The sequence below is a fragment of the Strix uralensis genome, chromosome 1 (assembly GCF_047716275.1).
Source record: "Strix uralensis isolate ZFMK-TIS-50842 chromosome 1, bStrUra1, whole genome shotgun sequence".
NCBI classification, from domain to species: domain Eukaryota; kingdom Metazoa; phylum Chordata; class Aves; order Strigiformes; family Strigidae; genus Strix; species Strix uralensis.
In genome coordinates, this window is record NC_133972.1 from 158,707,112 (window position 1) to 158,733,052 (window position 25,941).

A 25,941-nucleotide genomic window follows, 5' to 3' on the forward strand; every position below is an offset into this window, starting at 1 on the left:
AAAAAAATACCGTTTCTTCAGTAAAGAAAGGCAGAGTCATTTGAGTACACTATCACTGTCAAGGCATGGGGGAGAGAGCAGCATGAAAATACTCTGGCAACATGATCAAGTCAAATTCAAAATACTGGATATATAAATGATGATACGCAGAACTTTAAGGGAAACAAGACCGAGTTTTGTATAGATGAGGTTGGGTTTTTTTTTTGCAACCAGTAAATATAGTTTAAGTGATTCATAGCTGATTTTTATAATTGCAATGAAGCAGCTGTGATCAAACTCTATTTGTAGCATCATAATAAATTTGCCCCCCACCTACTAAAATTAGTTCTAAGCATCCAAAATTCCCATCTGAACATCTGACTGAACAAAACAGGCATTGCTCCATGCCAAAAACTGGAGGAAATAGACCTAAAATATGCCATTTTCTCACCAGAAATTGTAGGCTCCCAGAATAACATGTGAATTAAAACTCGTTCCAAGATTGTTTGCATTGCTTCTCGTTCCCATTCATAACAAATTCCTTGACAAATGTTCTGATTATTTCTCTTTTTTCCTTACTTTTTTAAATTTAAACACAATTTTCAAATCACAGACAGTCTTGCAAGGAGAAACAGCCGATAGTACAACCCATCTGAAAATGGAGAGGGTGGAATTTTACTCTCAGCAAGTGCTGGAGGCAACTCACATGATTAAAGACTGCACTGTAAGCCATCGTTAAAAGACTTCTTCCCATAAGTGAAAACGTGTAGTTTGCCACTATACACATCAGAGGCACGTAAACCAAAATTAGGTCAAAGTCAAACAAGAAATGCAAATACCTCGCTCCAGAATTCCTGCTCTTTTTTTTTCTTCTCCAGACAGAAGGAAAGAATAGAAATGTTAACAAAGTTAAAATTATAATCTGTTTCTTAAGCTTTTCTCTTTCACTGGTATTCTTGCAGAAAGTTACATCATCATGCCCAGAGAAGTTAACTGGGAATATTGTTTCAGAATGACTGTGGACAAGGCTCTTCTTGCTATGACGACAGTGTTGCACAATACAGAGTTTAGTGCATCTCAAGACAGGAAACTGCCCTTATTCCCACTTTACAGACAGAACTGGGAGACTAAGGCCTAGAGCTGCCAAGAAATCATAGCGAATTAACCATCGAAGTATGACAAATACGATTCACCAACCTGAGACTTGCAAATCTCAGGCAGCACAGGGATACACAGACTCAGCAAAGATTTCAAAGTCCATTCACAAGCGGCCTGCAAAGCGCTGCATAGCCTGGGCTTGCCACCATGCCATTTGTTTCAGAAACCTAATACCGTGCACAGGGCAAAAAGATAAAAAACATCCTTATTCCTCCTCCCATCTTTGTGCACAAATTATATTCTATCCGAATTCTAAATAATGTAACACACAATATGGAACACATTTATAGATTTATATTACATACACGTATTATTGTATCACTGCAACAAAGATTGTAAGATTTTCTAAAATATACATAATGCTACTTCAAAAAATGCTTAGAAAAACATCAACAGAACCATTTAGCCATTATAAAGCTTAATTTTAAAACCAGAACTTGGTACAAGAAGTAAATTAATTATATTAGGCAGGAAATTGTTTGCTAAATCAATTGTGCCACGCTAGAGATATTAAAATTAAGGTGGCCACATGCATATTCTGAGGAATGCTAAGGTAACAAAAGATGTTCCAGAAAACCTTTTGCATATATCACACATATATATATTTCTGTTTCAGCACACATCTGTTCATATAACAACTATTTTCCATAGTTGTCATTTTTAACTGGGTGTTTTAACCCCTAAATACCTCCATGGAAAAATCATGGAACACGTGTGTGTATTGTTTATTCATAAGTCTGTTTCTAAATCTTTACCATTTTAAATTTGTTCAGATGTGGATAGCATCTGGATTCCTTCAAATCAATTATAATTACAATGCTCCCTTCTTAGTCCAATAAATTAAACATTTATTTGCTGTCTATCATAATATCCCTCCTCTAAAAGAGTATATTTATTGTGCCTTTTAATTACCAAATACATGTAGAGGGTTGTCCAAAATTCAACAGAGAAAGCAACTCTGCACTTCCAGATGTTAGAGATATCTTCACATAGATTTTCACTGTTCAGCACCATAGTACGTCAGGCAAAAACAGAATTATGTACAACCCTTGCCTGCATTCATCTATGAAATTTAATTTTCCATTGAAAATCTACAAGTTAGCAGCAAGTTCTGCCCTTGGACATGAATGTGTGTTTCCTATTGGATCCAGTTGGGCAAAGATTATCCTTAGTTTCTAAATAAAATTGAAGCTTCCATTTCACTTCAGGTGTATAATCTAATGCTAAGTACTACTAGCAATACAAAACAATAACAGGGCTGTATAATGGTTATAGTTGCATTTAACTTTTCAAAATTTTGGGAAAGCTCAACTAATTATTGAAATTACTCATCATGCGAGAAGCTGCATTTACTTACTTCCCAGTTTAAACAAAGCTTCCCATTGACAGTTCTCAGAATTGTTTAGACTGGAGGGAGCGGCTGCTCCACTGTTTGCCTTTGCAGTGCCCACAGCTGTGCTCCATACCCTGACACTGCCTTAACTGAGCTGCATCCACAGTGAGCACAATTTAAAAAAATAAAAAAAAAAAAAATCAGGAATGCATTTGAAGACAGTAAAAAAAATAGCTGCTTACCAGGATTGGTTATACCTAAAGGAATAACGTTTCCTAATTCAGTGTGTCCAGTCTGGAGCAAGGAGGGGATGAGTAAGGGCTGCAGGACAAGATTGTTTTCAGCATCAACAAGGGCAGCTCAGTTGTGCAGAGGGGCTGAGCCAGGAGGGAGACCCCAGGGCGAGGGAGGCTCTGGCTCACACTGCCCCATGCGGAGGGCTCCTGTTCACGCTGGGGGACAGTGCTGGGGACCAGTCTGTGCCTGGACCCTCTACCCAGTCCAGAGTGGTGGGAGCTGCCAGGGAGAGCTGTACCCAGGTGCCGAGGATACTCCCACCCTCCCACCGAGTTCAATAACCGCCATCCCCCATGGCAACCATGGCACGGAGCAGCTGCCTCAAGCACCCAGGTTACGTTCGCCCAGCAAAGCCAAGCCCTGGTGCACGCATCCAGGTGACAATGGTGCGCTGCTCCTTCTCACTTCCACCAGTGCCAGCAAACCAAATACAGGACCAGAGAGAGCAAAAGAGAGGTTCTCCTACCCAAACTAGGAAGGTAATATAAAATTGAGTTAACTGCATCTGACACTGATTGTCAATCTGTTTTGGCCACTCGGTTCAATACAAGAAAGCACTCTTTTGTTCTCATCTTCATTACCATCTCTCCCACCTGAATGAAGCAGCTTGTTTTAAATCAAGAAATATCTCGGTTCTCCCGGTTTGAATCATTGTTATTGATCATAGCAACTTCAATAAATCCTGCTGCTTACGCAGCGGCCCGGGGGCCTGTACCGATCTCCCCAGCCCTTTGTTCCACATACTGATTCACCTTTTCATCAAGGATTTTGACGTAGCTGCTGCCCTTTCGCATTATTACCACACCCCACCCAAATAATGATTTTATCATTTCATTCTCTTCTAAACCACATTTCGTAAAAGAGAGAAGAAAAAATAAATAAAAAATATGCACTGACTGGTAGGTAAACATGCATGAGGTGGGGTTGTCTCTCCACATGACAGACACACCCCACACACAAACCAGAAACATGCCTTTAATTGGGCAGGTTAACATTTTTCTAAAAGTTACTTTCTAGTCCTATCTGATCACTCTGTCAGATGAGTAATGCAAAACATTCAATTTCTCGTGGGTTTGGTTCCAGTAGTTACTAAAAGCAGCCAAGTACATGTTTGTTTCCAAACTACTTGAAACCTTCAGAAAGTTATTTTAGCTTCCTTCATGAGCCCTTTGCCAGCATGAGAATTTTACCTGCCTCAGTTTTGCACAGGAAACCCAAGGCTTAAAAACCCTTTCTCTTCAAGTCCTAACTTTATTTTCTAATTTTTCTTGTTGGAGGATTCTTGCCGTTTTCCAGGATGTAGTTATATTTTAAAAAAGTAGCCCACTGACTCCCCAGGCAGAGACTTGTGGAAACAGGTGCTTCTAAAAAAACTGAAAGACTTTGGCAGCTTTCTGACCTGACAGAGCTCTGTGCATTAGTAAGACACAGTGCCTGCTGAGTTCCCCTCAGCTAATTAGAGGACCCGTATGGCAATGAATGGCCTTGACTATAAATACTTCCTGAAAGATCTCTAACAGTCAGAGGAAATGGGAAAAAAATGAGATGCAGCTACAAGAGAGACTATTTCAGATGTTTCTTCTTTAAAGGGCTACTTTTTCTTTCCCAAAGTGGCTGAAGGATGAGATGTAGCATCCAGGACCTCCACCAACTTAAATATAAGATGTATGATACCATTATATTCATTAAATTTAATTCTGTAGATATACTATTAAGATGTTGCTGTCAAAAGGTGGTTGGAAGTGGGACACATTGCGAAAGCGCACAAAAACTCCCATCCATTACCCTGTAGTGACCACCGAAAAATCACATTTAAACCAAATTCCCACTCTGCGTGCTTGAACCTTCCAGTGCTGCTCCTTGTGCTCCTGCTAAAGGCAGCAGGAATACTTCCACCAACATCAAAGAGGCAGGCTTTACCTCAAAGGTATGTTATCCTTCTGGCCAAGAATTAAATGTTTAGAGAAGTCTTTTGGAAATCACAAAGGCTAGTTCAGCATTTCCACTGCTTTGCAGCTATCTGGCATCTAACTCTGTGGATAACAGGAGTCAGTACTTTACAACAGAAGAAATAATGTTTCACCACTAGGGATTGTGTCTGATATTTACTACACTGATATTAAATCAATTAGATGTAAATTTACTACATACCCACCAATTGCTTATTTTAAAATTAGCTCTGTCAATCAGCCACACAGGAGAATGCAAAACAGGGAGAGGGGATACAACTTTTTCTGATTTCCTGTCTCCCCCAGATTTAAAGCCATATAACCAGCAGAACACTATATGAAATATCAGAAGTGTAAATATCACAGACAAAAAGAAAATAACTCCTCTTAAAGTAAATGGAAACTTTCTTGAAATGCTGTGACTTCCTGTAGTGTGTAAACAGTCTGATCATACAGTGCAAAATAATCTCAATTTAATAGAGGAGGTGATTTTATCCTTTGCTCCATATAAAAAGCTCATAGCAAAGGTTAACATAACTTCAGTTAGATATGTAACATTACAGCCTGCAGTCTGCCTTTGATAAAAATCACCAGTACCTTTGCAATAATTTGACAATCTCTCTCTCTCTCTGACAAATCCCTCCGTTACCTGAATTATGATTAATACACAGGCATCTCCCTGTTGCCTTCAGGTCCATGTGGCACTGCAGGACACACTGATCTGTGCTGTTCTGCATATGCATCAGATAAACTATGATGTGAGGCACCAGTGTTTACCAATACCTTCAGGTGGGCTACCCAGGTCTGTGTACAGGTCTGAAGACTCAGGCTGCAATTCCCAATTTTGTGGAAAACTTTTTTCTTTAGTGTCCACACATACCAAAACAGGACACTTCATTTAAAATCAGTTTAGCAAAAAGTTCCTGCTGTCCAAGATCTGTGCTGTCAAAGCATTAAACAATCTGCCTGGCCTGGAGTCCACTGGCTGCCAATGTGCTACGCAAAAAAAGGAACATTTTTGCATCTCAATAGACCTTCCAGTATCAACAAATCTTTAAACTATAAAATCAGCTACTCTAAGGAAGAGCAGAAATAATGTCTACATTGTACCACGCTGAGGTACGTTTTTTGTAATTCCCTTTTGCAAAACATACAGATTTGCTGTAAGTACAGCTGCTGGAAACATTGTAATAAGAAAAATAAATTAAAGCTACTCACAGAAGTGTACCAAGCCCCTGAGAAAGATTCTGTTACATACACACAGTTTGGAAGTGCTCTCAGGGAAAAAGATGCATCCACTGCCTATGTGTGTTTGCACACATGCAGAGTTCAAGCTATCACCACTGCACTATCCCCAGCTCCTGAAAGGTCACAAGTGATTCCGTCTTTTAGCTGCTAAAAAGGAAAGAAATCCTACCCTAATGACTCCCACAAATAATCTACTGTAGCACAGAGTCTGGGGAGGGAACATGTCCATCATGCATGGAAGGAATGCAAGAAAGCAGCATATAAATGGCTTACACAACATGCAAAGCTGAAAAACACTCCAAGTAATTTCCAAAAGTTTACAATTATCATGTAGGCATTAGGGATTCCTGTAAGCAATTGTAGATTTTCACCACTTTCCCAGCTGTTCTGTATCATCTTTGATATTTTATTAAAGTGCTAATCACTCCTAAAGTCAGTATCTAGAAACCCACTTGCAGTTTTAACATCTATACGAAAAAATGTTAAAAACACAATCTCCCCTTTCCCTTCCCTGAGTCATAAGAGAACTAAATGAAAAGCACATAGTATTACTGCTACCGCCAAATCATTACAGATCATTTTTAATAAGCAGAACCACTTCACAAATACTGAACAGACAGTACAACCAAAGGGATGTGTTAGATTTTTTTTCAGTCCATTTCTCACACTGTTTATTCACTGAGTAATCACGAATTTTTGCCTTCCTCTGTCTCATACTTTGGGGGGAAAAAATGAAGGTGTCCACAGTAATTTTGTTATAGGTTTTGTTTCCTAGTCACCAGTAGTCCTGGGATACAGTACTGTGCATAAGCATTCATTATATCAGAAGTATGTATTGATTTAATGCTTTGCTTTTAGAAAGGCCCAACATTTAGCACCACATTAGCTATTTCTACTAGCTATTTCACATTAGAAAAACAAAGTTCTCCAAAAGTGGATAATCATGAGAGATTTATTTAACAATATCCAGTATTTTTTATTTAAGAGAATTGCAAAAATTAGCTTTTTTTAGAATGGAAGTTATTTTCTGAACAATATCTAATTCTATCTGGGCCAAATGAGCTTCCAGGCATACATATAACATATACGTATGTCAGATAATACCCGACACTAAGCTCCCACTGGTCAAGCTGACCATCACTTTGTCATCTTATTTTCTGGTTCCAGTACTGCATCCCATAACCCTGTCTACAGAAAACTAAATCAAGAGCAAAATAAAGGAGTTCAGTTTCTATGACCTTTTTCAGAGATCCAGGGGAATCGGGAATTAATACCACTCACAGAATGACACTCCTTCATCTTCAACCATCTCCTGTCCTTCAGACCACCCCTTACCTTCAAGATGTTTGAATTTTCACTATTCTCCTCTATCCATCAATAGTGATCAAATATGTATGATTAGGGACTCTGTTCAGCAGATGTAGTAAGTTAACCTCCTTTCCTTTTTTAAAAGTATTTCAAACTGACAAAGGCAACTTGCTCAATTCTCAAAGAAGAAAAGTGAAAATTAAAATATTATAACTAAGGAAAAGACCCAGACAAACTAGTCCTTGGCACAACAGATTTCAAAGAGCAAAGTAGCTAAAGGTGTACACAAAATTAATTCCTCTTTGAAGGGTGTTGGTATGGTTTCACCAGTCAGTATAGACCTGATCTACTAATAAATCCTTTTATAAACCTTATAAAAGTTGGGTAGTACACTTTTAAAAATGCAAGGAACTAACTTATATACATTGTTAATACACAGAAATAAGAACTTTTTTTTCCCAGAAAACCATGGAAATTACAGGTACTTCATATTTCTGAATATTCAGAACTGATCAAAATATTTCCAAAGTGATAAAAATACTGATCTGAAAAAAATCTATATATTAGTGCTTTTGTATAAGGACTTTTAAAAAGTGTCTGAAGTTATTTTTAGAAAGGGCATAAGAAGCAGCCAGTGTACAGCTTCCCCTTCTATACTCACCAATGGCTAAAACTGATAATATAATGGCCTTATCTTACCACTTACTAAGATTTTAGGCTCCATCTACCACTCAAATTTAGACCTTTAAACATGAAAATTATTTGTATTCTGATAACCCACAATATAAATGGCTCCTCTGGCCAGTATGTCTGTGAACTGCTAAGAACCACTACAAGAACTGAAGTTGGATGTAACTAGAATCATATGTACCACATGAATTCCACTGCTAGTCAGATATAAGTGTATATTTTTATACATATTTCCAAATGGAGGAGAGAAATATAATCCTGCCATTCACAGTGAGCACGTGGCCAGGTTTGCAACAGGGAACCTTCATACTGTAACTGCTTCTCATACACTTAAAATCTGACAATAACTAGTCATGACCTATAAAGTACGAAAGACTGTGGTCCCCCTAAATTGCATGCAGGCTTTAAGTGATAGACACATTATTTTATAATTAGAATAGCTGCAATATTTTTAAGACCACTAACTTCATTCAAAAAGAGCTTGTAAGACTTACATATGTATACAGAGACAGATATACCACATACAATCTTAGCAGACCATGGAATAAAACATTTATCTTGCCTTTTTTCTCCTTCCGACTTGTTCACTCTTAAAGTAATGGACGTTATGGTTATAAATGTTCTTACTAAAGACAATAAAGAAAAATAGCTGATCATCACTCCCATTGTAGTGAGACTTGTCTGCAGACTGACCACTCCTGTAGCAAGTTTCTAGAAGTTCAGATAGGGAGCAGCCCCTGAAAACACACAGCGATGACTCCAGTAGAAGGCACTTACATGTCTCCCTCTTCAGCTCCTCAGAATCTGAGAGCTTTTCTAACCTCAGATTTCTCTACAGCGGGAAAAGTATACCTTGATGGAAGGGGAAGTTCCTTATATATAGGTCTTTTTGTTTAAAAAAAAAGACAGAATAGGAATTATTTGGTGTGACAAATATTCTCCTTTTCTTATCACCCAATATCCTTCCTTTTCTCTTTTTTTCTTTTTTTCCTGCTTCCAAGGCAACCAGGCAAGTGTCAAAATTGATACATAATTATGTTGCTTTCCAAAAAAGAGGTTACTTTTTATTAATATTTAACTCAGGTTTCATATTCTTAGATATTTAATAATGTGAAATCTTGCTTAAGTGTGAACTGTCACACCACCACAAAATTTAAGAGGTGATTAGTTGTTTTAGTGTAACAGATGTGCAGCCTTCTGGGGTTCTAAACCTTGCTTCTTCAAATGCATCATCAACCTGCACAATTAGCAGGAATGATTAAACAAAATTCAATCATCAGAGCTAAATAGCAAAAGCAGAAGCACTTGCTTACTAATACTACATCAATATATACATTGTTTTATGCAAACACTTTAGAACATTTACCTGCCAGTTTAGCTCTACAAGTTCGAGTCTTTCAGTCTTCCCTTGGTTTGTTTTTTTTTTTTCCGTGCATGAAGAAAAACCCAACCCCATTACTGTGGAACTGAAGAAATTATTTGCATGCCTAATTAAACATAACATACACGTAATCATAAAAAGTGAGAGGGGAAAAAAAAAAAAGAGAGCTTCCTACCCGTAGTAAGGACTGGGATTCATCCTTTGCCTTGCTGTCCCCGGATCCAGGGTAGGGCTGGGTGAGCTGTCCGGCTTTCTCCGTTGCTCCGGCTGGCACACCCTGCAGGAAGCCCTTGCTCTCCACCGCCAAGCCGTAAATGGGCCGCGCAAGATGGGCAGCTTCTACGTTTGGACTATCCCTTAAAGGCTTTGGCTGCTCTTGGCCAACAGACACTGGGGTCAATAAGCCTAGACTAGTCTGTGTGTATGATGGGCTCCCCCTCAAAATGTCAGTTCCTCTCCAAGACACGTTGCGAAGATCATCACTGGGACTATCAGTCCAACCTTTCTCCTTGAGCACTTCCTTATCTTCTATCTTTTCCCTCTTCACTATGCTGTCAGATATGGGCTCCCCCATTTTGGAGTCTGGATTAATCAGACTGTAGACCTTAAGGTCAATTTTTGGCTCCTCCTTGATAGACGAAACGCCATGACTGTCCTCCCCATTGGCTGTAGTGACGTCCATCTCCTGACAATGCACAGTGTTGAAGTGCTCTAGTAGTGACTGAGTGTCAAGAGCTGTGAAGCTGCACTGACGGCATTTGTAGCAGTTGTGTACTCTCCTGGAAGAAAACGAGAAGTGTATTAACATGAGAGTCTCCCCTTGGCCTTCCCTCTCACAGCGGTTTTGCCTACCAAGATGAAGAAGATAAATAGAACTTACAGCATGATTACCTCTAAATAAAGCAAGCAGGTTTACTTTGGTGTCTTACACAATATGGGAAAAATCCTGGTGTTTTTTCCCCGCACACCTTGCAATGGCCTCCTATCATTCATTCACACTCCACTGCGTTATTCTAAACTTCATACAGTTTTCAATGGGATTTTGTGTTTTTAACTCTTCAGTTTGCTGCAACACACTTTTCACTTTCTATTGTGGTAGAAACACTGAAGTAACTATTTTTCAACCAAAATCAAATAGTTAGAAGAGGATAGTTTGTATAAAAAAAACACTTGTATAATACAGATCTATGCTAAAAAGTTAAAATGTTTAAAAAAATTCCTTTGATTTCCACCATTTTCATATACTTTTGGTTGACAAAGATGATTTGGAATGGAGCTCTGGTTAACTTACAGAGAAGAACACGCTAGAGGACAGAAGGTTGTACACAACAGACAATACTTATTTGTTCTCTATGGACATTTTAACACAACTTTAAAAGATGCTGCTCTGAAGAAAAGGCAAAATAGTTGGCTGCGTCACTACAAACTGTGTTTTCCTGTCACATACAGAAATGCTTGGGTACAAGCTGTGGAGCAGTGTGGAATAACACGCCTTCCTGTTTTTATTCTAAAAGCCTATATAAAGTACTGCATTACTAAATTATGTAAAGCATATGTTGCTACATGAGAACAACATGTTATCCATTTACTATATCTATCATAGGAACAGAACACTGTTTATGAGCTCTGTAACGCCATTATGAATAATTGTTTATAGCACAGGAGCGGTCAGACTCCTCCATCAGGCTTTGGGCCCCGCTGCACCCGACATCGTACCAGTGCAGAGTAAAATACCATTCCTACCCTTCATCAGAAATCTGCCTCACTCTGCGAAAGCTTCTCCCTACAGACACACTCACACATCCACACCCCAGGCATTCAGAGTCACAGCAGCGTCTTCAGCCAAGCTAAAAAACGAGCCTTTCGCTATCCACACAGGACAAAACTTGTATGAGAAATCTGTTACTGCCCTGACAACTCCAATTGTTAGAATTAATTCTTCAGAGGCCAAATCTTAGTCTCAGTGAAGTCGATGGCAAAACTCCCATCGACTTCAGTAAGAGCAGGATTTGGCTTTTGGTGCATCTGTAGAACTGGAATGATACACAAAATGTCCCTTTTAGAGTATGATAGTTTAGAAGGGACAACTTGCCAAACTTACTAAACCCCCTTGTCTTCCTTCTTTCCTTTTGTTGGAAAAGCAAACCATATGTTATTTATACTGTCTGATTTTCTTGCAATTGTGTCAGCAAGTAGACATGAGTACACATTCAGATTCAAGCTTTTTAGCCCTTGTGAAATATCAGTTTTCTTTTTGTCATTTTCCGTATTTATATTCATTTTAAGGGACTAGATGGGCTTGTTCAGTTATGCAAAAAATAGAGGCAGGTATTCTCCACGCAGCCTTATGGCAACAAAATCTACTTGTGGGAGAGCAAGCTGTGGGTTAAAATCCTGTTCTGGCTGTGTTCCTTTTTCTTCATTCTACAATTGTGTTTTATTAAAATCAGCTTGTCTCTCAATGCGACACTAATATATTCTCTCTTGCAACTTAATTCTTTTCTAAACCGAGCTAAATTCTCTTCTGAACGAAAAAAAAAAAAAAAAAAAAGAGAGAGTGCTATCTGATCAAAACCATTTTATAAATACAAAAAGCCAAGTTATAAAGAGGGTCAGCCCTGTAAAGGTGGGATACCATCAGGGAAGTCCAAGTTAGACAGGGGCTAGTTATCTTAAAAGCCAAGTTAAACAAGACACTGTTTGGGGCTAATGGCTCAACCACATACACTCCCCATGTGAAAGTTTATCAATCCTTTGGGAGGCTACTTAGTCCTAAGTGTCTCTTGTTTAACTTGGCTATTTCAATAGCTAACCCCCTTTCCTAACTTGGCTCTCATCTACAGATCTCACACCTCCAAACAGCTGATCTTTTTCTGCCTAACTTGTCTTTTTTTTCCCCCCCTTCTACACTGGCTAAATGTTTTTGATCAGGAGCAGTATACACCACAGGAGTGGTACCACACTTCTGAGGCCACAAATAAATGCTGTATATTACATGCAGTTGTAACTACATGGCTGAGGCCCAGCTACAATCACCTTTATTACGTTAAAGGTTTGTTCATTTAAATTATTTATAAGTGATTCATATAGAGTCATACAAGCATTCCTTCATTTTTCTGTGAGACCGTGATAGGCACTGTGATGTGGAGAAGATGAGAACTGATTTAGGTAGACAGTAACCCAACAGGCTTTTTTTTTTTCCAAGACATATGTTTTTCTAGTATGCATTAAAAAGTAATCTCTGCCATCGACATTATAAATCTTCGTATTTCACATGCGTTTGTCCTGTATATTATTCTATCCCCAAGTTCCAAAAAGTAAGCTAAAGTTTGGAATTGCCCAGTATAAGTCACAGTCTCAAATAATAAAATAATAATCATCATCTATTAGAGAACTTTTGAAAGTTGGAAACATTATTTCCCAGAACAAGGCATAAAAAGAAAACGTTTTCATCTCTGTTTTCACCTCACGTCGATAGCAACCAAGGAACCAAGTTGGCAATGTTTGATTTCTTTTTATACTAGAACTTAAACCTACCCCATATTTGTAAAGGCCCAAGTTACTCCCAGATTTGTGCACAAAGCTCCTCAAAGCTAAGCAACAAATTTTAAAAGATTCCAATTTGCAAAGTACACAATAAGCACTCCCATGCATTACCTGAAGGTTACACTTCACAGCTAAACCACAGTTGTACCATCTGAAACTCTGAATTCATCAGGTGCAATACAGTGTATTGGTATACACCAATGATCAAAGGAGAGTCATTTGAGGAAAATCTCAGTATGGAAAAAAGCAATGTAAATGAAGAGGGAAGTAGCATTCTCCGTTGTGTGATCTTGCTTATATGCTCAAGCAAACTAACAGCAGGTTCAAGCCATGAACTCGCATTATCTTCAACATGGCATTGGGATGGCAACGTCATCCCACCCATTGATGTCAATTCGCATTATTATTTTCACTACAAAATAAATCAAAGACCTGATTATTCATGGACATTAAAACATTTATGGCCCAATCCCAAGATTAAATGTCAAAGAATTCAGGCCAAACCTTTGCTGCACTGTTACATTCTGGTAACTTACTAAAATCCTGTAATTATTTATATGTACCAAAACGTACTTGAATTGGGTGCTATAAAATACAAGGATTTTCCCTTGCAAAATCTTGAAGTTGCAGAGAATAGATGGGTTTTTTTTGATGGATTTAATATTCTTTACTTGAGCTTTCTAATAGGCTGTGATACTCCTGACACTAGTCAGTTCTTAATTAAGTCTTGTTGACATACTCCTAACTAGTCTGAAGTATTACAAAACACCATCCTCTACAAAACAAGTAATTTTTTTTTAATTACCTGAAGACATTCCTAGGCTCTAGGGCATAGAAAATATTCTGGATGAAGGTACAGCTGTCATATCACTTCATTTTTTTGCATGTTTTGAATTTCATTATGAATATAATAATTACTACTATTTCTCATGAAGAAACAGGCTTATAAGAAAGTTTACTTTTGGGATGGGTGCTGCACTTGGGCTTGTGGGGAGCGGAAAATATTCAGTGCGCAAAGCAAGCAAGAAAATTCAGCAGAGTCAGAAAGGAGAGGAAAACGGGCAGAGCGGAGAGCAAGGCAGAGGTGAAAGGAGAGCAAACGCCATTGGCAAGAGCAAACAAGTTCAGAGCAGTGAATTAAGGTGTCAGGAGGATGGAAAAGGTCCTCGCAGCTGCTGCCGTTGTTCAATGAGTGAAGGCTCCTGCTCTGCTGAAAAACCACAAGCTGATGGGCCTCAATTTACACTTTTGCCCTTGGTTGGCTTCTCTGTGGAGTGTCCCAAAGGCTCCACATTTGCATAATATGCAGGTCTTAAGAGCCTTCTCCAACCTTTGCTGCCTGACAGTGCACGAGGGCAGCCCTGACACCCCTGTCCCCGATGGACAGTCCTGGCACTGGGGAGGCATGAGCCCTGAGTATCCCTTTACCCCTTTACCCCTCTACCCCATTTATCTGTAAGAGGTAAGGAATTATTTAATTTGAATTAACTCAAAATTAATTTCAAAAGAGAAGCCTATATAACTTCTGTCATCCACATTTTCAGAATAATTTATTAGAAAAATTATTCTACACATTGCCAAAGCTTGTATTTCATGTGAGTTTATTTTCATTTATATTTTGCAGTTGTTTAATGAATCACTACCCTATTTTTTATTTAAAAGAAGTTTAGAGCATTTTTCAGCATAGCACTTTTAATTACTACTAGCACTATCAAATGCTTTCTGTCAATGACTTTTTTGACAAATAAGGATTTACAAGAAAAATTCTGATTTTTGCCAGAATGAGAAAATGCATTGTTTTCCCGCATTTTTTAGCAAAATAAAAAAACCCACACACTTCCATAAGAAGCCTCTTTCATTCTGAATAAAAAAAATAAAATTTAAAAAATAATTATTTTGGAGCAAGCAGGAAAATAATCTCTAGACTAAGTGATCCGACATGCAAAATTTCCCCAAATACTCGGTATGATTTTTATCTAAATTGCAAGTGTTGGCATCTTTTAGCTCATCAGAATACCAGACAGTTTTGAGGAAAAATTAAGCTTCACAATGAACATGAAGAGTACCTGATTCCTCAGAGGTAATGGAAAATGAGTAGCAGCAGAATTAGTAGAAAATGGAGGCAAATAAACCTTCTGGGGATTTATTTGAGTAAGCACATTTTAGTGAGGTTTAAATACAAGTAAACAACTACAATGTGACTCATTAACTTCAAATTTAACTGAACAGCTCTCAAATAATCATGTCAAGAAATACTGAATGAGCGTTAAAGTCTAAGTATACGTTTCTGTAGACAGAAAACTTGGAAAGAACCACTCTGCAAATTCTAATACTGTTCCAATTACATGGCTGAAAAGGAATAATATTGGGACATAGAAAATTTTTTAGCTAGCAGACATAGTAAAATTACAGATGTAGAGCCAAAAGGAAACAAAATAAAAAAGACAATAAATTAAGCATGCTGTTCAGGCATATGACTCAAAAAACAAAATTATGAAAAACGCAGACAAAAAATACATGAACTAAAATATGTAGGTAGTGTCTAAAGCCAGCTTTGATACTCACTGATTAGCAAGGGTAAACTTAAATATGTAAACAGCAGAACACTTTCTGCCACCACATTAATGCTTAGTATTATGCTTACCATTAGAATCCATTCAGCTCCTTATTATATAAATGGACAGGTTTTATATATATGTGCATGTATAGCATTTAAATACATTGGAAATATATAACATGTGGCATAACAGCTTTATTGAGACAAACTCTGATGAAGCCACAGAGAAGGCCAGCTAGGATGTGAGATGACTCCGCATCAGCATGTTTCTCCATGTCACATAACTCCCTAAACACTACCTATTTTATGGAAGTTCTATTTTTTTAAATCTGAACTATTATGTACATTTCGTTCATAAAATACAAAAAGGGAAAGCTAATGCATATCCAGTACATACAAAACTTCTATTAAAAAAAAAGGGCCTGATAACAATAATAAAAATAGAAGCTATAATGCCCCAGAAGTCTCCTTTTCCATTTGTTTTAGTTTGATAGTGTGAAAACCATAAAAACTAGGTTAGGCATAGAACAGCCATGAAACCTGCTGGTGTTTGCCATTACAGAGCACCTACCACAAACTGAAGTAACTTCTGTGATTTCAAATAAGATGCACAGTGGGGGAAAACAGCAGCAGTACATGGAGAAAAGAAACAAAACTCAAATTAAAAAGGGGGGATGGCAGGAGAAAGGAAAAAAAGTTGGCAGTTACAGAGATGTTGTACTTTGCTTTAATTACACAACATCCTCAGAGTACTCAATAATGTTGTAGACTGAAGACTTAAAAAACCACATTGTTCAAGGGTCTTAAACAGAATAGACTAATTTTAGACAAACAAGTTGAGATTCGAGCACTTAAGTGCATCTCTTAATTTTCCAAAGTGAAGTTCCCTGTGACAACTGCCGGAGCCACAGAGTGCTGGGCCCTCCGAAGAAGAAGCTACTGCTACCTTGTCTCAGACTTAGCACTTAATTTTGGAAGTCATGGTTTCTCCTTTCTTTGGGAAAGAGGATTTTAACTAGGCGTGCTTGTTAAAACTTAAAATTACCAGCTGCAGCAAAACAGAAGTGGTTTTTTCAGTCAAGGAGCCATTTCAATCTTCCAGTTATTTAACCACTAAAAAAAGATTGTGCCATGCCCCAGCGGCAGACAAAGTGCTGCCTATGGAGTTCTACAGCATGGCTCAAAGCTGCTATAATAATGCTTGGAACTTAGATACCACTTTTCATCTTCAAAGCAGTTTACAAACATTAACTAATTAATCCGCACAACATCCCTCAGGCCCACTTGGATCAAAAATGGGGCACTGCATGCTGGGACCTGAATACTCCGTGGGCCCTAGCTCCAAATTAAAGATGAGCAATCTGCTCCTTCTTTTTTTTTTTTTTTTTTTTTTTAAATAGACTCCTGATACACTGCCAATGCAGCCCTCTGTTGGGCAACATTTGGATGCCCCCAGCTTTAATCTCTATTAAAGTATCATGCCCCAGTCTGCCTTTGTTAATTTTGGATGTCTTGGAATCTATTAAACATGGCACAGTTTCTTGAGCTTTTAACAAAGCTTTAGCTTTGAAAATGCATCTTCTTTTGTCTTCATTCTAGCTGGCTTCCATGCAAAGATCTTTTAGATGAGATAGATACTGAGTTTTCCGTTGTTGTTGACGCATTAGCCTTAACTATTAACATATTCAGCATGATTTTCTAATATTTAACATTGCTTTTGCAGCGGCACACAACTGTTGCTCTTTACAAAGCCTAAGAGCCAGCTCCTCCTCTGATGTAAACTGGACTGCCAGTTTACAACAGCCCAGGAACTGACCCAAGAAGTTTAGCAGGGAGTTGGCTGCCACTATGACATTGTGTCAGACTGAGTCAGGAGACTGGCTGCGTCCACCTCCAAATAGGAACATTAGCATTTAAAATAAATAGAATGACACTGTAAACCAGCAACACAAAAATAAGCATCTGCAAAAGGATCTTAGGGGATGACATCAACAGACAAAAGAGTGTCTGCTCCCAGTGTGAAACCAACACCAAAACAGCAGTGGAATGCTCTTAAACTAATTATTGAGTTGCTGGACTTGGGAATGGAAAACACTACAAAAAGGTAGTACATTGAAGCACTGTTACGGAGCATGAAAGGATTCATAGTCTATCTTGGAAAGTAAAGCCATTTGTGTTCCCCTACTGAATGAAGATGCCAGCTTTCTGGTAAAAAGCCTAAACTAAAATAGCACCTAAAAGATTCTGGGTGGAAAATAGTTGACCAAACCTCAAATATGCTGGAAATTCTGCATCTGTACACAAATCCAAATCTCACTCTTCTTTGCACAGGTTTAAATGTATAATTAAATCCACCAACTTAGCTGGTGGTTTTCCAAAACAAAGTGGATGTTGGATTGGACTCTGGCTGTAAAGATTTGTATCTATACGCATTCATATTTTGATTTCCAGTTTCCTCAAATGTGTGGGGAATGGTGACATTTAATTAAGGAACTAAGGGAGGGCTGTTTGTTTGGGTTCCTATCATTAATCATTTGAAACGTCACTGTACCTGTAGTGTCGGGAAATCTCTTCTTCCACCTGGGTGGTAAAGTCACATTTGGTACATGAGTGTTCTTTGTTCTCCTTGAGCATCAGCGGCCCCTCTGCCCCTGGCAGGGCGTTTGTTTCTGGTTTGACATCAGATGCTTGGGCTTCGTGTGCATTCTCATAGTGGAGCAGGAGAACGTCCACGTCGGGAGTGGAGAATGAGCACTGATGGCACTGGTGTTTGACTCTAGAGCTTCCTGTCACCCCTGGAGACAGGTGCAAAAGCAAGAGAGCACAGTGGGAACAATTACTTTTTCTGCAAGCAAATGGATAAGTAATTTCTCCAAGGTGCTTTTCTGGGCTGCAGAGGCCTCGGGGACAGAACTGACAGTGCTTAATGGTACATTTATGAATGTTGTGTAGCTGCTGATAGTGACGGAGAAGTGGGCCCACCACTATTACATCTGGGCCATGGCTCTTTGAGTACCTAAAGTCACAGAACTGACAGTTGTAGCTTGTCACCATGCTGTCCTCTGCTCCTTTGCTAGTCAAGTCTTTCTTTTTTGCCACACTCGCACCCTTTTCTGTCTTTGTCACTAACTCCCCATCTGCATTTTTGGCTAGATCATTCTGGTTAATGACAGATCCCCTAGAAAGCTTATCATTCAGATCTGGGTGAAGGCTTCCTGCCTGGCTTCCCCCATGCTGTTTGCTGTAATGTTCTAATAGTTTCAATGAGCTGGACGATTCACAGCTGAAACTGCAAAATTTACACCAGTAGTAACTGGTTGTATCGGTACCATTTTGTCTAGAGGAATCTATTGGCTTGATGGGCACCGAATATCCAACTGGTGTATCATCTCCTGCTTTTACAGTGATTCTGTCTTGCCACTTCCCCAAGTCTCCAGAATCACATGGTCGAAGAGTAGGACTGGATTTATTGGAGTTTTTCTCTGAAGTTTTACCAGAATCAGAGGAGGGAAGGGCTGCTTTCATTTTGTTTGGGTGAGTCTGTAAGAAGTGTTGCTCTAGTTCAGTGGAGGAGTTGCCCATGTAGGTGAAATTGCAGAATTTGCAGCGGAAGTACTTGGTGTTGCCTTGGCAATCTGGAGTTTTCCGCCCAATTCCAATAAAGGTCCCACCTAAAGTAACCTGTGAATAAAGAATAAGCTCATTTTAGCTCCACTTTCTATTTATTTAAATAGCAAGGAAAGAAAATAAAATTTAAAGAAGAGAAATAAAGAGCAATTAATTCATAAGACTCTTTCATTAACCATCATCACCATTTTAATTTGTACTAACATAGTAAGATATCCTACATATACTCTCACGTATTTAGCATTTGTTACTAAAGATTTTGAAATGTTTCATATAGCTGAATACATTTTCCATACGAATAATAAATATATTTATTTGGGGAAACTGAGGCACACATATACAACATGACCTTAACTCAACAGTACTCCGATAGGACTATTCCTTCCTTCATTAAATCACTAAATCATGTCATTGATAGAAGATCCAATAATCAGTTCCCATATTCCTGAACCCTTTGACAGGAGACTTTGCTGGGACTCTATACCAGGTGTGGAACAAAAGAATGGGCCCTCAGTCTTTTTCTTTCAATATACTTACATGTTTTAATCATATTGATGCTTAACAGTCCAAGATAATTGCTTTCTAAATATGAGCAAACAAAAATTAGATTTGAAATAACAAATTCAGTTTGCTGGGTCAGAGTATGACCAATTGGTATAAAGATCATTCCTACAGGAGTATCCAGTATCCGCCAGGATGCCTTTTATCATTGCCATAGTGCCTGATGTCTGAAATGAAATGCCGTTTTCTCAATGATTACTCAGTGCAGACATTCTCCAAGGAAATCTGTTCCTCTCATGCACAGAGCTCAATTTAGTAAAACAAGGATGGAAAAACTACAGTAGAAAAATCGCATGTGGCAAAGAAACCTACCACACCCAAGTCCATGACATCAGTAATTAAAAAAAAAGGTAGGTCTACTTAGCTTTCTCATGATGTCTGAGCAAAATGGTCTGCAGGAGGGAAACAAGGCTTCCAGGGCTTATGTTATTAAACCCTGTGTTCTCATAGCAGGCAGGCCTGCCCTTCCCAGGAGTGCACCACACCTGCCCGTGACATCAGGGGGAGATTTGCTGCTCCTGTACAACTGGTTTGAAGGCCAAAGAAAGAATCTCCTCACAAAAATGTCACCATTGCTCTACATCTTTTCCTGAATAGTTAATAGTGTACAGCATCCAGAAGATAATTCCTCTTTACACCCAAAATCCAGAGACATCTACTCCTTTGCCATCATCCAGTCTACACCACTACATCAAGAACATGGGTGGAAGCTTCCTTGTGCCACGTTCTCAATTTTTACACCCAAGAGATGCCTTACAGGGAATATAAAATTTCCACACAGAGTCTGATTTCCATTCCCCCAACCAGTACGTGTATTACTAAATTTCTGCAGGACTCGGTTGTAATGCGTTAGGCAAATGGTGTAATTATTTTTCCTCTCCTCCTCAACAGCTGTGCCACAAAGAAAACATGTGATCACTGCTCATTCAGTATCACACCATACGGAAAGACTCAGACATACAGAGAACATGAAATGTAAACATTTTAAAATGCATATAATATAAATGCCTTTTAGCCATTTAGCTCAGAGAATGAGATGCTATCCTTTGTATCCCATCAGAATTGAACATGCATAGTGAGTCAATGAGTTGCTAAAACATGATATAATGAGCTGCTGCTATTCAGCCTCCAATTTCTTTTTTTTTTTTTTTAAAAAAGAAAGCAGAATTCCCATGCGCTGATTAAAACTCTTCTTAAATAAACTGAAAATTGCTTTCTGTTTGTTAAGGAAACATATCTCATTAGGCAATGGTGAGTCGGGCTGCCAAATAGCTAGGTCTTAGCTGTAATAACATTTTCACTTAAACTGGGGCTCCAAGGTCTGGTATCAAGTTATGAATTTGGTTTTGAAGGGGTTCTTTGGAAGAGGGATGTTTTAACAGATCTTCTGTACTGCAGAAGATAGCTCTTTTATTCATTTTATGGCAAGCAAGAACTGGAGACAAAGCCACATTGAGCCTGATCCACTAACAACAGTAGGATTTGGGCCTGCTCCACAGTATCTGGCACTTCAGGTCTCCATTCACTGCATTATTTCAACGTTCAAAGTCTCAATGGTGTTGAAAGACAACTTAAAGAAAGCACTGATGGAATTATGGTAAACAGAAAATAACAGCAGCTTGCTGCACGATTACGTAAGTTGCAAGGTGATCTGGTTTTGCTCATTTAATTAGATACTTATGTTTGTTCTATGCATGCACAGAAAACTGGCCAAAACACTTTACCTTAAGTGGCTTTAATGAGTAAATACATCCATTACTCTCAGCTGCCCGTTCACAGAGTCTAGAGATAACAAACCTATTTTGCAGACACCAGTTAGAAACCCTGAGTGACAATAATCTCAGCTGCTGTTCATTGCTAATTACTTTTATTTCTGAACACTGGAAAAACATAGTAGAAGTAGTAGCATTTCATACAATGGACTGTAAATCACATAATTTCTGTAACTTGTGTTAATCCTGCTTAGTGGCCTACATAGCAAATTTGTGTCCCATGCTAATATATCCTTCTCTGCATCACAAGAGGATAAAATAGAACTAAGTATTCTCACACTATTTGTGTTAACCTCTTGCAGTGGGGACACACACAATCTTTTCAGCACTGGAATGTAACTGATTACCAATGACTGGGTTGGCATTTCCCTGACTACCCTGACACAATTCAAAATAATGCGTCCTAGTAGGACAGCATGTACGTGAAAGGTAACACAGGGTCATCTTAATGTTATTACACTTAGCCATTTTTCACACGTAACAAAATCTACTCAAAGCCTCCCTGGAGGTCATCAGGTAAAGAGAACTGAAGGAACTGGTTTCCATGAAAAGAGGTTGGGAGAAACACTGTTTCAGCTTTCAGCCAGTGAAATCTGGAAGAAGCCTACACATTTGCAGAACTGTTTGGATTCATGCACTCTGCTCAAGTCTTGACTTGACTTTCAGATTTTTCAGTTATGTATTGTACCTCTATGTACAGGCACTAAACTCCTTCATGAGGTATATAATTGTCCTTAACATCCTGCTCTCTCTGACCTGCCCCAGAAAGAGGAAAAATAACGGAGAAAGACAAGGAGAAAGGGGGAAAAAAAAAAAATATATATATACACCCCCTAGAAATCAATATCCACATTTCTGTATGGTATCAGAAGTGATAGCTTCTCATATTTATTCCCCTATTTCATTTCGATCCCAGCAAAACCTACTTCCCTGCTTTGCCCTGACACAGAAGACACTTGTCCCCAACATAAAGCAGAAACTAAACGAAAGCAATGATAACACTCTGCAATTCTATTACAGCAGTGGAGCCCGAAGTACCAGCTGACATAATGAGTGTCAGTCACAAGTACAGGTACAGCTTCCACTAGAAATGTAAGAGCACCTATCAACAGTTCCCTCAATAAGCACAGAGGAAAATTAATCTTCACAATTCTCTTTTTAAAGGGAACCTAACATACAAGGCATCTGTTTGGACTGTGGAAACCTGATTTAGTTCTTTCCTTCACAGTCACTTGCTTGTGAGACCTTGGGATTATCACTTACTCCTTCAGCACCTCAATTATAGCAATATGGTTGGTATTATTATGATGTATAGAGAAAGACAGCTATTAGAATGAGTTCTCCGTTATTGCGCTTGAGATGGTTACACTGATATTCTTCAAAAATTGCTCTTCAAAGCCATGTCTCAGTCTGAGACTAAATTTGAAATATATTTCACAGTAAGACTCCCTGAAACTCAAACTCTTAATTGTTAAATTCATTCATTAATGGGAAAAATTATCAAAATCTAAAAGACTGGGAAATAACTTACCACAAGGATTGAAGTTCATGCATTAATACAACTAAGGTAACCTATCTCCTCATACACAATGCACATTTCCAAAAATAGCCAGAAAGAGGAGAAAAGATAACATGATAATTGACAGTGTTTCAAGAGGTACTTTCTAAAGCATGTTGCCAAGTACTTCCACAAAACTGTGTAATTGCACTATACATTTCCAACAGATATGTCTATATTACCTTAATTAGTCAGACTGAAAACAATTATTTCATGGAATAGATGGACTTGGGCAAGGAAGGTACTTTCAGGTTTTTTTAAACAGTGTCTTTGATATTTAATCTGCCCTTGATCTAAATGCTACCCACCAAATGCTTTCCCACCTCCTTTTCGAAGTTCAATCCTAAATTTTATTACACCAAAGCAGTTTACAAATACTGCTTACAGAAAATGAAAAGAATTACCAAGGAAGACAAAGTCTGCCAGCTCCTGTAATCGTAAGTTTCATGAAGAAAATTCTACCAGACAAAACTAGTGGCCTATATCCACATAAGACACTCAACCGCACAGCTTACACGCACAGGGTAAAGCTGTCTTTGACCCCTGGCTTCTTCTGCAACTACTGATTATAAACTAGACTGACCATCTGCACTGGAACATCAAACGTTAATAAATCTTTTTTTTGATTACCTAGGTTACATCTTTGGCTAATCAGGAGGTGAAAGGCTCCAGATCCCTTACCAATCTCGTGAGCCATCCAGTCTGCCTTTGCCAATTACTCTTAATCTTCTAATCCTAAAATATTTTCTAATGCTCTTGTGTATTCATTTGCTTTGTGCAATATAGCATCCAGAACATTTTAACCATCCCACATTTATTAAGTTCTTCATGTCGTGCAGGCCAGAACAGATTCCTGGCTTTCATGCAAATTTGTGTAACACCACCCAGTTCTCCAACCTCCACTATGGAGAACTCACTCCCTCTCACTCACTCGCTCTCTGCCTGTAAAACTAGGAGAATCTTCAGAGTATGTTCTTAAAACTATTTATCATACTATGATTAATTTATAGGTAGACAGAACTATGTTGCACAAGTGAGACAAAGACTCAGGGCGAACTCCTGGCTTTCTGGGCTATTTGTACTCACCAAAACAAGAAAGCAAACTATTGGGTCACATCCATTCAAGATGAGTGTATTCTTCTCGAGATTTGTTCTGTTGCCATTGAAGTCGGTACAGTTTTTGACATTAGAATTTAAAAGGTATTTTTAAAACAAAGACTGTGACAGAAGAATAACAGGGCTTAAATTAAGGTCAGGAGACCAGATGTGCAAAACCAACAAAAGTAAGGAACATATAATCAAGACTTTCATTTGCCAGCTAATGTTAGTAGACTAATATCTAGCACCTAAAAGAAGCACCACCCCTTCTATTCTTTCTCTGTATAGATAAAATTACCAGACAGTGCCTTGGCTACTGTAAACTCCCACAGCTTCACAGACTTCCGAGGCAAACTTGCCCTGATTTACACCAGAATAAAACCTAGCTGCCTTCCTTCCTTCCCAGCAACTGTTATTTTTTGAGCTCTCATCATTTCTGTGGGCTAGCTTAACAGTCTATTTAAATATATCTGTGACTATTACTAGTCTCACCAACTTTCTTCATTAACCTCTCTTCAAGCACTACCAGATATCCCCAACATAAAGATGAGGAATACTAACACATAAACAACTTTGCCTTGAAGGTTGTGAATATACATCACATCAGCTGTTCCACGGAAACTGCTCGTATGAATGCTCTAATATAAGCATAGACTACTTCTCACTGAAAGAAGGCTAAAATAGCTTATTTCTGTCACAGAGCAAGTGAATGTTCCCAGGCATTTACTATTTAGCACCTGACATGCTGTAAATCACTGCATATCATTCTGAAGAGTAAACTTGCTAATGTCGCCACAGAAATGATATAAAGAAGTTCTACTGCTAATAGCAATATAAATCATTACTTATGAGCTATACTCACTAGAGAATTTTGATACCTCTAAGACCACAGGTGCTTTTTCACATATTTTTATATATGTGTGTATGCAGATATATATGAGGAAAAGCAGCATATATATGTATACACACACAAACACATGCATATGAATGTACATATACGTATGTTTTACCGCCACCCATTTCTCCACCTGCCACCATTTCTTTTTCATGTCTGTGGTTTAAAAGAGATGACTGACTCCTGTGTTCATGAGGTGTGACTCTCTCAGTGTGCAAGGCAGTCTCCAAGCCTGATCATGACCCAGTAATAAGACTCAAAAATAAACAGGTACGCACACACACAGGCACAACACCCAAGATAGCTTGACAGCCTTCAGCTTAAGCAGGGAAGTCCCCAGGGAGAGTCCGCAATGCGGTTGACAGATGAAATGGGCCTTCTGGAACATCACACCTTCATGCAAATTCTGTTCTAGCACACCCTTCAAGATCTAGCATGGCACAATCTAGTCAAAGAGATCAGGATACATCATATCCAGCAATAATAGTTGGTCAGTTTATTTAGACCTAATTCCTGGTTTACGGACAACTGAGCTAAAGTCAATAAGGTCAACAACATAAAATTTAGATTCATTTGTCTAAGCATGTGGGGAAAATGAAAATTATTTACATGCATGTTTTCATTTGCTCATGTCAACTAGTTATGTATCCATGTCACCTTGTAGGAAGGCCACTTGATGACAAAGTTGAACTTTAAGATTTGATTTGTTACTAATACAGAAGTAAATGCCTCCAGACTAGATTTTCACAATACCTGTAAGAGTCCCTTTGCCAAAACCACCAAAAATGTAGAGGAAAACCTTTAACATGAGAAGGGATGATGATTACATCTGTACCCCTACAGACCCCCTCAGTTTTTTTAGTCTTACCTTCACAGCTTCATATTCAAACAAACTCCTAATATAAGAGTGGAGGATAAAAAGAAGAAGCTACTAATAAAACCACTGGTTCTCATTCAGCTGAATCCTAGTTAGACCAGACCTTA

General features: G+C 38.5%; 1 protein-coding gene across 3 annotated transcripts in view; it reads right to left on the reverse strand.

Annotated features, from left to right (window-relative positions):
- TRPS1 (transcriptional repressor GATA binding 1) overlaps positions 1–25,941 on the reverse strand; it is a 218,330-nt gene that overhangs the window by 144,174 nt on the left and 48,215 nt on the right. For 2 of the 3 annotated variants that reach the window (XM_074886769.1, XM_074886779.1), the window contains exons 4-5: positions 17,998–19,127; positions 9,519–10,122 (exon numbers count right to left, since the gene is read on the reverse strand). In XM_074886769.1, the coding sequence (XP_074742870.1) occupies positions 9,519–10,122; positions 17,998–19,127 (1,734 nt within the window). The remainder of the gene's footprint in view (positions 1–9,518; positions 10,123–17,997; positions 19,128–25,941) is intronic. The other variant, XM_074886789.1, reaches the window with a different exon arrangement.